General features: G+C 36.6%; 2 protein-coding genes across 10 annotated transcripts in view; one reads left to right on the top strand and one right to left on the bottom strand.

Moving 5' to 3' along the window:
- Nucleotides 1-11321, top strand: part of LOC116852086 (diacylglycerol kinase theta) — a 33952-nt gene extending 22631 nt beyond the window's left edge. For 7 of the 9 annotated variants that reach the window (XM_032832091.1, XM_032832092.1, XM_032832090.1 and 4 more), the window contains 7 exons: nt 2668-2802; nt 2895-3069; nt 3185-3513; nt 4519-4807; nt 4902-5061; nt 5160-5267; nt 6351-11321. In XM_032832091.1, the coding sequence (XP_032687982.1) occupies nt 2668-2802; nt 2895-3069; nt 3185-3513; nt 4519-4807; nt 4902-5061; nt 5160-5267; nt 6351-6464 (1310 nt within the window). In that variant the 3' untranslated portion in view covers nt 6465-11321. Of the gene's footprint in view, nt 1-2667; nt 2803-2894; nt 3070-3184; nt 3514-4518; nt 4808-4901; nt 5062-5159; nt 5268-5683 lie in introns of all 9 variants that reach the window. The other 2 variants (XM_032832093.1, XM_032832098.1) reach the window with 1 other exon arrangement.
- A 1654-nt stretch (nt 11322-12975) lies between these two features.
- On the bottom strand, nt 12976-14446 carry LOC116852084. The gene has a single exon (XM_032832087.1). The coding sequence runs from the start codon at nt 13689-13691 to the stop codon at nt 13110-13112; it is 582 nt and encodes a 193-aa protein (XP_032687978.1). The 5' UTR covers nt 13692-14446; the 3' UTR covers nt 12976-13109.
- Nucleotides 14447-14864: the final 418 nt, after the last annotated feature.

Raw genomic sequence — 14864 nt, 5'->3', positions numbered from 1 at the left:
TTGTGTTAAATTTCGACATGAACCTATATGATTACCTATATGATAATTTTGTTGACGAATGTACTTAGCCAAAGCGCGTTATGCTTTTTGTAAGAAGACGATAGAAAAACACCCATTCTTAGCGTATTATGATACACGCCTTCTATCGTAATTATAATTCAAATATCGTTCGTACACAATCGAGAACAATAGGTTTCTTTTATACGATAAAGAACTTTGAGTTTCTCTCATCGTTAATACACCATAAATTATGACAGATTTCCAATGATTTTTTCATGATAAATTCCAACAAAACGATAGGACACGACAAATCTCTAAGAATTCTATCATAGTAACGATTTAATACTCTCCTAACAGAGCACGATAGAAAACAATTTCATTTCTTGCGGATTCGTTACATGCAAAGTATACGATAGAGAACAGTTAGATTCTCTGCAAATCCTTTCAGTTTTTATAGCTTTCTTTCTATTTTTTTCTAATCACAGAAACACATTACAGTTTTAATGTGAGCTATCTTATAAAATAACCTAAATGTAATCGCGCGCTGTTACTTTTCTACAACGACGTCGAGAAAACGAAAGATAATTATCTTTGGGTTTGTAACACGATTTTGTGTTACACGCCGCTCGTTGTGTCACCTCTACATACATGTATGCAGCCGAAGCGGCGACACGCTTCGATTCGGCATACGGATGTTATGCACATGTGTCAGTGTATCACGCCTCGCTATGTCTCGTAGCTACGGGCAGCAGAGGGACGCAATTCGCGAGTGTCACGGTCGCACGTCGGCCAGAGGCATCCTTTTTTCCGCTGCTGGTTTGTTGAGACAAAATAATTAATTTCTCAAAAACTATTGCGAATATCGCAAAACGGCACAGGACTTTCTTGCTCACCTCAATCCATTCTATATTCTCACCAAGGGTCATCATGGAAGTTCTGGACACCTTGTATATTGCTTTCTAATAATGTTTTTTAATTTTAATAATGCGTTTTATGAATTTTTAACAGAAATTGTTTTGTAATGTTATCATATGTGATTTTTTTGACGTTAATGCAAAATTTCCGACATTAAACAATCATTCAACAAATGCATTGGTGCATTGTTCGAAAGAACAATGTTATACTTAATGGTTTTATTTTTAAATAATCATTTAACATTTTAACATTAAAATTTTTCGATTTTAAAAACTGTTGCAACTCTTCTTGGGCAGATTTATTTTGTATTTATTTACTGGTGAAAAGAAAGAAATCATCGTTATCATCAAAATGTATATTAATATTTGAAGAATTTTCGCTTTATTGAATCCTAGTAAATTTTCTAAACAGTTTTCGCATATTTTTGCTTCTCTTTAGTTAACCAATCTAATTTAAATTTAAGTGTAGACAATTATTTCTATTCGAAAATGCATAGTGAAAAATCTAAAATTAAATTTTAATAAAATTAAATACATGTTACATATATTAAATTTTCCCAATCAAATAACTTATGAAAATTAGACAATGTGAATAACTGGTCAATCAAAGCCAAATGTATGTATAGTTAAGATTAATGAATAACAATTTTTAAGTTTGTACAATTTGTGATAATTTGCTCCCTATTTCTCAGAGAAATGTATTATAAAGTAACAGTAAAAATAACTGTTATTTTCAATATTTTACCGAAAAAAATGTAACGACGTCCCCAAGTAGGAATCATATACATTTCTCCAGTACGAAAAAATGGCCCGATACTGGGTCGAAAAGCGGATGTCCGATTTTGGTACTGGCTCAATACTGGGCCTAATATATAAAAGCTGTATTATTGATATTGGCTCCGTACTAAGGTTAGGTACTGTATAATCGTACCATACGTGTATTGGGGCGTTACCGAAAATTGTTTGTCGTTTTCGATACTGGCTCAGTATTAAAAAAAACTATTATTGATACTGGCTTTGTTCATAGAATCAGTATTGGATACCCAAGTAAGAATCGTATATAATCTGTCAATAGAGAATATTGGGCCAGTATTGTGTCGGTACCGAAAAACGTAACGACCAATGTTCTTTATGAGAAAACGGAAGAGGTCACTAACGTAAAACCTAGATAGCTCAGTGGTAAGAACGCTTGTCTGACAAGCAGAAGATTCGAGTTCAATTCCAATCGTCGCCTCGAAGATTTTTCCCTCATATGACTATTAAAAATAGACATGTATAGGTACAAACGTGAGCAGCCTGGCCATGGTGTGATCTTTCTTTTCGTACAGTTGTGATATTAACAATTGTACAAATAATAAAAATTACTAGGAATCGATACTGGCCCAGTACTGGGAATAGGTACTTTCCCAGTGCTAGGAATCAATACTTTCTTTACTGGTACAGATTTTCGGTACTGTGACAGTACTGTTTTCCGATACTGGCCCTTTTCTATCATCCCAATATCACACCAATACTAAACCCGTATAGGCATCTGGTACTATGCCAGTAACGTTTACCATAAATCAGTACTGGGCCACTTTGATGCCAGTAATAAATTCCTTCTTGGGTTATTACTTTTGTTACGAATAAAGAAAAGTAACTAAATTGTTATCGAAAAAAAGCATTTGTAACGGTAACAATATTATTTATATATACATCGCATCTGCAAAACTAGAAATAGATGTTTATACGTTGAATTTTTTCGATTGTTTAGAAAATAGATTCTCGTCAATTGGCCCAATTTATTACGAATATGGTTCGATGGTTATCATATACGAAGATTCTAATAAGGCGGTTAGAGCCTTATATACATTACGGGAATCGAAATACGAAGACAAACATCTCCTAGGTATCTATAATTTATATTCCAATCTACTTTTTATAGTTGGTGTGAGACTATCGATTAATATGTATTATATGTATTTTCTTTTCTTCCGCTAGTAATGCTTTTACCGAGTATCGAGCCGAGTATGGTACCACCGGGCGTTCAACCGTTACTCGTATTTGTGAATGTAAAATCTGGCGGTTGTCAAGGACTTCAGCTAATTTCTAGTTTTCGTAAACTGTTAAATCCTTATCAAGTATTCGATCTTGACAACGGTGGACCTTTACCTGGGTAAGGTTTTACCTTAAAACATTTTAAACATAACGAATTGTACATATTTTAAGACACGATATAAATTGTGCGAAAACGAATTAGAGGTAAAAATATACGTTCCTATGTCTTACAGACTTTACGTTTTTCGCCACATAAAGGATTACAAGATACTGGTCTGCGGCGGGGATGGAACAATAGGTTGGGTGTTACAATGTTTAGATAATGTGGGTCAAGATAGCGAGTGTTCTTCTCCCGCATGCGCTATCGTGCCTCTGGGAACAGGAAACGATCTCGCTCGTGTGTTATGTTGGGGTTCCGGTTACACAGGAGACGAGGACCCGCTGAATTTACTACGAGACGTTATCGACGCGGAAGAAATAATATTGGACAGATGGACTGTGGTTTTTCACCCGCAAGAACAAGATGTAGGCAGTAACCCTCAAGCAGTCGCTAATGCAACTGGTGAGTGATATGATTCTAACATAATTTTATTATCAAGATGTAGGATAATATTCATAGTTCAGTTTTACATTTAAATTCATCTTCAGATGCTATATAGCTAATAAAATGGCTCTTACAATATCTGAGAATGGAATTAAAACAATTTTAAGACTCTTTGTATCTCGCCGCGGCCATGTTGGATTTGTGATACGAAACGAGAAATGACACGCTGACAAAAATTACGCGTGTCATTTCTAAATAAAGATAAATGTGCGAAAGAGTACTTAAGATCGCGTGAATACACCTTTATAATTTTCTGAAAACTATCCCTTTCCCCTGACGATCAGTAAATAGTCGTATAATAAATAGTAAAATGAAGCATGCAGACAACATATAATCATTTCATCATTTCACGTGTTCCATTTCACCATTTATTATACGACTATTATTCATCAAGGAACAGGACATCAAGGAAAAGAAATACCTTTTGGACAATTTTACAAGTATGCTCAAGCAATCTCAAATCCTCTTTCATCTATATTTGTCTTTATTCAGAAATGGCACAATTTTCGTCAGCATCTCATTCCTCGTTTCTGACGTCACAAATCCGACATGGACGGCGAGGTACAAGGAGTCTTAAGTACACGATCGGACTATAAACATTGTCTGTCGATAGATACGGCCGTTTTTTTTAGATAAAAAACTTTATTAAGGTTTAGTTCTAGTTTTACTCTTGCGAAACCCTGGATTGACGACGATCAGAAGCGAGAAAATATATTCTAAAAATTCTTGCGTACCACGTTTATTTTAAAACTATTTATTGACTGTCAAAAAAAGGATAGTTTTCCCAGCATTTAACAAGTACGCAATCTCTCTGAAGTGTTCTTTCATACAGATGTCTTTGTATATTGAAAATAATAAGAATTTTTGGCGTGTGTTTTTCCCCTTTTGACATCATTAATCTAGGATCCCGCAGCAGTGGTACCAGAAATCTTGAAAAAATTATATGCCATTTATATGTTACAGGTGCAGGGTCAAGTAGCGAAGATAACACGCAAATTTATGTAATGAATAATTATTTTGGCATTGGCGTCGATGCAGATTTATGTTTGGACTTTCATAATGCGAGAGAAGAAAACCCTAACAAATTCAAAAGCAGATTACGGAATAAAGGCGTGTACGTGACGATGGGTTTACGTAAAATGGTCAAGCGCAAGCCGTGCAAGGATTTACACAAAGAAATTCGGTTAGAAGTAGACGGCAAATTGGTTGAATTACCACAGGTAGAAGGAATAATTATTCTGAATATTTTAAGGTAATTACTAGAATACACTTGTGCGTCATAGAAGAAGAAGTATATCTTATGTGTTTTTTTCAACGAGATTCTCTTTCGTTTTCTTACAACTTAGTTGGGGTTCTGGTGCTAATCCCTGGGGACCAGATACCAAAGAAGATCAATTTTATACGCCAAATCACTGGGATGGTATGCTAGAAGTTGTCGGAGTCACGGGCGTTATGCATCTTGGACAGATACAGTCGGGTTTACGCACGGCTATGAGGATAGCACAAGTAAGAATTTCACTAAGCCCGAACACCCACCGAAAACAATATCCGAGGTGACCGTATATGAGTACATTTTTTTACTCTTGGCGAATTTCGTTCGACAGGGCGGACACATAAAAATTCACCTGAACTCGGATATACCTGTGCAAGTGGACGGTGAACCGTGGGTGCAGAGTTCGGGAGATATCGTGGTCTTGAAGTCCGCACTCAAGGTAATATCCCGCCGTAGAATCTCACCGAAAACCCCATAATTCCACAAAAATAACGGACAGAATGTAACATAGATAGTTTGCGATATATCAATATCAGTATATGTTTTGATAATCCCTATATTGTGTGGAGTATATATATATATATACACATCAAGGAAAAGTGATTGCACCCTTTCTCTCACTGTTCGGGTTTACGTAGAATGATGGGGCATAACGTTTTTTGTGGCACGTAAACTTTTGACAGGAGCATCCGTATGTATTAGTTTGTAGTACTTTTTTCGTTTCACATTACATCAATGCTCTACGTATTCTCCGTAAGAAAGCGTAACCTGATTGCTGATACCCATCAGCGCATGCTTTCCCTTCCCCTGATTGCATTTCGACTAATATTTTCCTTATTCCTTTGTTCACTTCAAGCTACCATGTTGAAAAAAAGTAAGATCAAGCGTCGCAATACCGAACCGTCGATTCTACCTGCTAATGGGGAGGGGGACAAGAGCACGGACGAGTAATCCAACCATACCACAGCTTACAACCGCTCGCTCGATCGTTTTTAGTCTCTCTCTCTCGTTGAAGATGCGCGCGCGCGCGAGATCTCAGCCTAGGTTCCTCGATGCGCGCTCGAACGGCGTCATACGCACGCGCGTGCAAAGCAGGAGCCTCGGTGTGATGAACGTGTGCCGTATCTGAGCGATACATCCATAAAAAGAGAAAGAAAAAAATAGAAAACGAGATAAAAAGAGAAAAATCCGGTCCCTCCTCGTTGGTGCATGTAAAACCGATCGACTTCCGTAATTATACCTTGTCGATGCCTCGATCCAACGCAGCTAGCTCGAGCTTGTCGTAATGTGTGGATTAGACGCATTCTATTACCGGATAGTAGTGTTTAGCTTTTACGAGAGTAACGTTTCTTCCTCTTCTCTACTTCTTCTTCTTTCCCTTCTTTTTCTGTGTATGATTCGTTGATCTTGAGTTGATCGTAATTTCTATTTCTACTTTCTACTTTCTATTTTGTCAGTGACATTGACTGACATTTTTTATCGACTACTCCTTTGTGCGTTCCCTGATCCTGTCCCTTCCTAGGCTACGATGCTGAAGAAGACTAAGGGTAAAATGAAGCGGCGAAATACAGAGTCCAGCATGCAGTTGGCGCTACAGGCTGCACCACCGAACGAACCGGACGCGGAAATCTTCTGAGTGAATGAACAAACGTTATGTGAAAGTGGATGAGAATACGTTGCCGTGATCGCGAGCACGTAGCCACGCAAGACAGAGGACTCGATCGATTTGGCACTGCAGTAATGAAACAAAATCGGCCTTGATGAAATCGTCTGACGGCGGTTGCGATGCACGAACTTAAACATAAGGCAGGCACATACAACGCAAGAGAAAAAGGGAAGGAACAACCACTCGTCGAGAGGAAGCAGAGAGAGGGACAGGTAGATAAGGTTTTCAAATCACACGGACACACATAATATACACAGTATAAAAAAAATCCCCGATTGATGATTCTTAATGTTTGTTCTTACATTAATAGAAAGGCAAAATAGATCTCATTTTTAAATGTTAATAATTATAGCACTGTACGTAGCTCTCTTATCGATCAATATTTTTTTAGTAAAATTATAATAGATCTTTACATACGATACACACGTGACCATATGCGCACACACGCACATTCGTTTGCACAGCGGTTTGAGTATTTTCTTTTTTTTTTTGCGACTCATTTCCGAGATGCATCCAACGAGAGATCCTATCATATGAGAAAAACTCAAACGCAAATTTTCTCATTTGGATGTCAACTATATTCCGAAGTACATCGAAGAGAAAATGTCCGAACTGTTTTACAAACGAGTATACATACATAAACATGCAATACATTAAGCAGTATTGAAGGAAGCTACGAACTTAAAGTCTATTCGGACAAACTTGCATAATTGCATATGCACGAGGAAATCAAACAATCATGATTTGTCCAACAGAAAGATGTGTTTTACATTAGATTTAATTAGATTAGTCAATTTCATTGTATATATGCATTACGCGACTGCGGGATGTTTCTAAAATCTGTTCGTACTTTCTATATTTTTGGAATGATTAAAAATATAGAGAAACGCCGAAACATTTTTTATTTTGAAGGGTAACCTTTTTATCAAAAAATTTTTTCTTCAGTCTCCCAAGGCAGGCTAGACGTTGGGGGAACCCAAAAATTTCAAATGGCAAAAAAAACTTAGTCATACCTCATTGAAAAAGTTTTATTAATAAGAAAATTTTGTTGCAAATTCGAAGTTACTGCATTATTCCTATTCGAATTAAAGAATCAAATTTAAAAAAATAATCCTTTTATTTTTTACTTTTATTTTTTACTTAGACTAAGAAGGTCATAGAGAATCGCGCGAGATGGCGCAAAATAATGTTTGTCTAAGAATGTTCTACTAATCTCCCTAGACAGTACAATGCCCAAAATCGGGTCATAAAATGTCTTTAAGATATTTTTAAGACAAGTTTATAAGATATTGTCTTAAATATGTCTTAAAGGCGTCCTAAAGATGTCTTATGACTCGATTTTGGACATTTGTGCTGTCTGGGTCTATTTTATTTTCAGGTTTAATATCTCCTGAAGCAATTCCTCTAGTTCTCTTTAAAAAAAAATCTAAGTTCCTCTTACTTTTTCAAGGAGGACAAAGAGCTCAGAGTCGTTCAGTAGTTTTCTTCTATAATGCGAAAATTGTCAGATAATAATTGATTCTAGAAATTCAAAACTCTGGGTTCCCTATTTTGGTTTCGCTTAGCTCAGATTCTCAGCAAACACAATAATATAATTGTTACATTGTCGTAATGTAACGAAATATAACATGTAATGTAACGTATACGTTATGTGTACATGTTAGTTGTAATTTCTCATTTAAGCGACTATGATAATATAACAGAAATATAACGCGTAAGTAACGTGTTAACAGTTTTTATTTGTTTAATGGATCATATTTTACAAGAAACAGGTGCCATTTAAATGACATCTGCATATAAACATATTATATAACATAAACATATAATGCGAACGCTATACTTGTTATAAAACGAAATTAATTAATCCCAATATTAATAATGTATACTAGCATTATGTTATGTGTTATATAATAATTACAGTCTGTGTTTGCTGAATTTTTTTGAAATTTCTCTATCAATTATATCCAAGATTTTGACTATGGATCTAATCGTTATCTGACAACGTTCACCATCTAGAAAAAACAGGTAGATGTCTCTAAGCTGTTTGTTTTCTCTGAAAAAATAGAGGACCCAGATATCGAATTTTTTTTTAAAAGACTAGGAACTCCTTCAGAAAGAATTAAGCTTGAAAACAAAAGTAGGATTTAGAATCTTCTTAGAGTTTGAATAAAAAAATAGAGGTACATAAGTCATTTTTTTAACTCTTTAAGGCGCATAATTCATGAAACATTCTAGTAACTTTTTTTTAGTAAAATATTATCAAAAACACTCTAAATAGCACATTTATAAGGTTTCAACTGCCCGATTCTAAGTGGTCTCTATTGGTACCAGTGATACTTAAAGGGTTAAATTAACCTCCAATAATTTTTTAATAGGGGGAATATAGCGACTCCAAACTTGCTAAAATTGTTCCGTCAGCAAAACGTTTTTAATAAAGTATAGTTAATCATTTGAAACTTTCGAATTTTCCTTACCTACGTTCACCTTGAGAGACTGAAAAAAAAACTTTTTTAATTTTGGTACTTTCCCCACCGTATCTTAATATTTCCCGAGGATATTTACGGCTGTTTTACACTATTCTTTTTATTTCTTTAATTTAGAATAAATAATATTCCTCTATTCCCTTTCTTTTTATTCTTCTTGTATATCTGTATTCCTATTTTTTCAAATATCGTTATATAATCTCCAGTTATATCCATTTAATCTACGTCATACGTGAGCTCGCTACAAGTTTCCAGAAGGAACTCCTCCGAAAAAAAATTTTTTCAGTAAAAAAGGTTAATCACTTAAAATAAAGAAACATGTGTTTCTCCATGTTTTCAGTCATTCCCAAAATATAGAGAGTGCGAGTAGATTTTGAATAAAAGTTTGACCAAAACAGATAGATTAGACAGATATATACAAGTTCGTCCGAATAGGTTTTTATGCGTGCTCACACGATGACGTTAATTTATACATATTTACGTTCCAAGCTTGATAGTTGATGATGAGAAAAAGAAGTCGTGATGTATATTTACGTTTCGTAGATATTTTGCAGATCTACACAGAGTTATTACGATACGAAACGTGAAACTCCGGACGAATATAAAAAAGGAAACGCAAGCAAAGATCAGTTGTTAATAACATATTATAGAGTATTTATGATTAAATATTAATATATATTTACATAACATTGTATTAGTACTACGACTTTAAGTTGTGACAATTGTTGTGTATGTCTGGCTGCTGGGCAGTCTGGAATTCGTTAAGAACCAGTGGCAGTCAGAGTTTCCTAGGATACGATTAATAAGGGGGCAAATTAATATATCTTTTTCGTAAGACGATAAGATCTCACACATCGCGAATTAACGAGTGCTTTGCCGGTCCGTCTCTACGATGAGAGAGAAAAAGAAAAGAAAGGGAAAGATAGACAGAGAGACATACATACACACACAGACAGACAGACAGACAGACAGACAGACAGACAGATAGATGTATAGATAGTGTTGCGTTCACGTCCGTGTCCGGATTCATGATCGTAACTTCCGCAGCACTCCCATCAGAGTCGGATTGGCAATGTGACTGACCTCGGAGCTCCGACAGTCTCCCACGACGACGAAGTTTGGCAGTGCCATCGGCAACATACATTCCACTATTAACATGACAAAGAATCGTGAAAGCACAGAAATATATACACTTACCAAAAGAGGACAAAGAAGCGTAACGTGCTAACGTGCTACGTACTTAAAAAAAAAAAAGAAAGAGAAGAACTAAGATCGTCGGGATGTGTCGAACGACATACGGGAGAGGACAGGACCATGCGAATCGGAGACAGTATACCGCTTGCGAGCTTCCACATCTTTGAATGATTACATACACAGACACACATATACATATATATATATATATAATACTCGATGTATTCTAGTAGTGTGTGTATGTATATATACACACATATACACTACCAGAATACATTGAATGTCACATCCATCCTCGAAGCACGCGACGGGAATAAATACTTAAGCTCCGATGTCGCTTTTACATATGCTGGGGATATGTTCATATTGGACTTTTCTTCGCGCGATCGGAAAGGAAAGAAAAGAAAAGAAAAAGGAATAAAATAGCGACAACTTTCGTGCCAAACAATTGTACATAATATTATAAAAGTGTAGGGACTCATAAGACGGTTTGCCAGTTAAATCGCGACGGCATTTAATGCGACAACGTCGACGGACGGAGAGCGAGAGCGAGAGAAAGAGAGAGAGAGAGGGAGAGAGTGAGCGATGTATGATGCAACGCGTGTGAAGGGGGTACTTTCTACTTCACGGGAAAGGACCCTTTTTGAATTACGTACACGTTACGTTATTTCGTGTGAACGTTAACAAAGGATATAAAATGGCGAAAAAAGGAGAAGACAGCGCGTACCTTTGATATACCGTGAGAGTAAATCAAAGGAAGAAACGATAGGACTCTTAGTATGCTTTTAGTACGCGCTGTGAACTTAGTTAATTATCTAACTAGACCTCTCTTGGATGTCTTCAATTATGAGAATAATTATCGAAAATTAATCATTGAGAAGCCGGAAAATCTAAAACGGAGGCGGTCATGCCCGGATGATTGATCAGGCCTCCGTGTATCACAACCTGCCAATGATGCATGGGCTCAGTCGTTCATGTTATTATATCCGGTGTGTCAATACATGAGTGACGCATCAACGGCAGATTGGAGAGCGAACATTTGTTAATCTGACCAATCTATAGTATATTTGCTGTTGCTATAAAGAATAGAAAAACAATAAGCTATGAACAATCTACGTATAATAAATCAATGTATGTGCTACAAAGACAACTATTTGTTTATTTGGATTCTTACGACCTATCTAAATCTCCTTTGCATTATTGTAACGTTCACGATCGACTGGATTCATTGACGTTTCTTATATTTATATACATACACACACACACACATATATATATATATATAGGGTGTCTCACACTCTCCTCCGGACATTTTGTGAGGACGTAGAATGGGTTGATGTGAACATAAAAGTCCTATCTCGGCGCGGTGCGGCAAGACGTAGAGGCGCAGCGGTATAAATATAGGTAGTGAGTGCATTCTTCTAATCACCGCGACATCCGCGTGCTATATTACTGGGCCGCGCTATGACTCGAGCGGTTCGTCCTCTACCATTCAACGTACGTTTTTCCTTAATCTTTTTTAATTAATATTTCGACTATTATTGCGAATTTCGTAAAACAGTATAGAACTTTTATGTTCACATCAACCCATTCTACGTCCCCACAAAATGCCCGGAGGAGAGTATGAGACACCCTGTATATATATACAGGGTATCTCACACTCTCCTCCGGGCATTTTGTGAGGACGTAGAATGGATTGATGTGAACATAAGAGTTCTATACCGTTTTGCGATATTCGCAAGAAGTATCGAGATATTAATTGCAGAAAATTTGTGAATGATCATGCAGGATATGGTAAATGAGTTGTAATAGCGACGACTGCCGTCGTGTACTTATACTTTAGGTCAAATTGAACAAAAAAGTCCTCTACTATTTTGCAAATAATCACATGGATTTTTAATTATTAATTAAAGAAGATGAGTGCATTATCACGCAAAATCGTGCAATAATCTTCTTTAATGCGATTGCTCGAGGGCCTATCTTACAGACTAGAAAGGTGGGCCGTTTGGAATACGGAAATGGGTAGCTCTGTGTGTGTGTACGTGTGCGCTCGTCCATTTTCTTTGCCGGCCGCGGCGAGCCGTATGTCCCGCCTACCGTGTCGCTGCGCTCTGATATGCCCAACTATTTTAATTACTATCTCGAAATTTTACGTAGTTGTTTGAAAAATTACCTATACAATTTTTATTCACTTTTATATATTCTACTTATATTTTTCTTTTCGTACGTCTTACGCGGGACACCCTGTATAACCAACATTTGTGCATGCATACACATTGTGCCTCCCTATATTGGCGATCCATTTGTTATCAATATGAGCTGTACATGAGTTCAATCATGGCGCCCAATATTGTCTTTTCATTATAATTTTTTGTTTATCCAATACTGGCTGCACATTGGCGCAACCATGGCATGCAATATTGGCAATATATTTTTAGTCAATTTTGGCTATATATTGGAATACATTGGCCAATATCATTCCAATATATAACCAATATTGGTGCAAACATGGCTCATATTGGCGATCCATTTGTTGCCAATATGGGCGATGTATTGGATATACATTAACCAATGTAACCCCAATATATACCAATATTACCAATGTAAAACCAATTTAATGCCAATGAAGTGTACTATTAGAGTACCTTCAAAACTTCAAGTGGATTCGGGAACGTCCCACATGCGCACATTGACAAACGGACACAGCCAACCACAACGCCATATGTCTAGAGATATTCTAGAGACTATAAACGACATATGATTGGATGTGTCAATGTGCGCATCTGGGACTCACTCGTGGATTCGACCATTCGTTCTCGAGTTATCGTGGTGATCAGTTTGAAAAATACTGTTTTGAGAAAAACACAATTAAACGTACATATTTAAAGTTTCACGTACATATTTTTAGTATATAATTTGAAATTTATGGTACTTACAGCTAATCAGTTATTCCGTACAGAATACTTTCTTCTTCTTCATAAAATTCATTCAGAGCGGCCTGAGTTTTTCTGTTGGCTATGCGAGCCTCCTTCGTCACCTTGTGATGTTTACGCTCAGCGATCCGCAATCGCTTATCGTCTCGCTTGTTGGCAAATTGCTTGGCTATTGGGCCAATGACGACTCCCATCGTCTGAAAAACTTTCAGGACTGCGTAATAGCCTTCATTGAAAATGCCGACGACCAGATAATTGGTAATTTCAATTATTTTTAAGCCGCAATGTAGATATTTTGTAGCAAAGTGCCATAACAAGCCGTTGTAGTTTTCGTTATCATTCTGCGTGTTGCCGCCTAAACCCCGTTCCAATAAATCATCTTTAGATAAATCTTCATAAACCGGCTTAATCACTTTCTGAACAGTTTCGATGAGCGGCGGATCGTGAGTGAAATTCTTCACTGTTCTCGCGGCCTCCGCTCGACGCCATGCACACCAACTCTCCTCTCCGGCTGGGCAATACGTATGCTGCGTTTTTTTATCATTTGAGCATTTGTGATAATAAGTAGCCCAAATAGCTTTCCGCATATCTTCTACTGAATCCACGTGTCTTGTAATTGCTAATCCAAAGCAAAACTTTGCAAATCTTTTATTAATTTATCTGTTAATTTACCAGGGCCCTTTCCTCCAATATGTTTGTTTTTCTTTTTCTCACTTCTCAATCGTGTGCCCATCCTTTTTTTAACATGTAGAACACACTCTAATTTCTTCATTTCGACGTCATATGAATTCAAATCGAGAATATCTTTGAAAGTTTTACTATTGCCATCTCTAATGTAGTGCGTATATTTCACGCCGTACTGTGCAATCGATCGTTGAAACATCTCCTTCACAGAGCCAACCTCTATCTTTCCGGCTGATTCATCGTGATTAACAGTACATGATTCTTTATGGCTTTCTTTCCACCTTTCAAATTCCTCCTCATTCTCCGTTTTTTACCCATACTTCACACATTTTGCAATAGCTCGATTTCACAACTGAATCAATTATTTTACGTGAATATTTTCCTGCGAGCGCCGTAATACCGTACAATAAAGAATATTCCCGTTTTTTCCACGTACCATCTCCAGACAGTTGATTTTACATCTGAATCTTCTTTTTCCAAAGTTTCCTATTTTTCTCATCAATGGCGAGTTTGACAAGCATTTTGTAGATGGCTTGCCCCAGATAGCACGATGAATTCTTTAAGTTCCTAAAGTTTTCTCCTTTTCTGAATTGTACTTTCTTAGGAATTCGTGGAAAAATATTATAAGAATGATTTAGGAAGTTACATGCACCATGATTGGGAGTTCCTCAGAACTTCTCAGAGTATTCATATAAAATTACTTCAAATCATAAAAATTCCTTCGGATTTAATAAATTTTATTACATCCACACGAAAGATCAGAAACTTTGGCCGAGGATGCTTGTATGTATCTGTAGATGTCCAACTTTTAATGCCATATGAGATGAAAAAAGACTCGCCTGGGATCGAACTCGGGATCTTCTGCTTGTCAGACAACCGCTCTTTCCACTGAGCTATTTAAGACTTCATGTTTGTAACGTCTATATACCCAGTGAAAAATAATTCGTTCATTGATCAAATTATCAATCAAAATATCAAATTCGGTTTGTCGATTTCAACATCGATTTGATGTCATTTTGACGTCAATCAACGAATCATTTTTCGCTGAGTATATACTGTTATATGTGAGCTTCAAA

This window comes from Odontomachus brunneus, unplaced genomic scaffold (assembly GCF_010583005.1).
Source record: "Odontomachus brunneus isolate Ranch 3 - 2012 unplaced genomic scaffold, Obru_v1 Obru_scaffold_201, whole genome shotgun sequence".
Lineage (NCBI taxonomy): Eukaryota > Metazoa > Arthropoda > Insecta > Hymenoptera > Formicidae > Odontomachus > Odontomachus brunneus.
The sequence above is the reverse complement of the archived record's forward strand: the minus strand, read 5'-3'. Positions and strand labels throughout refer to the sequence as shown.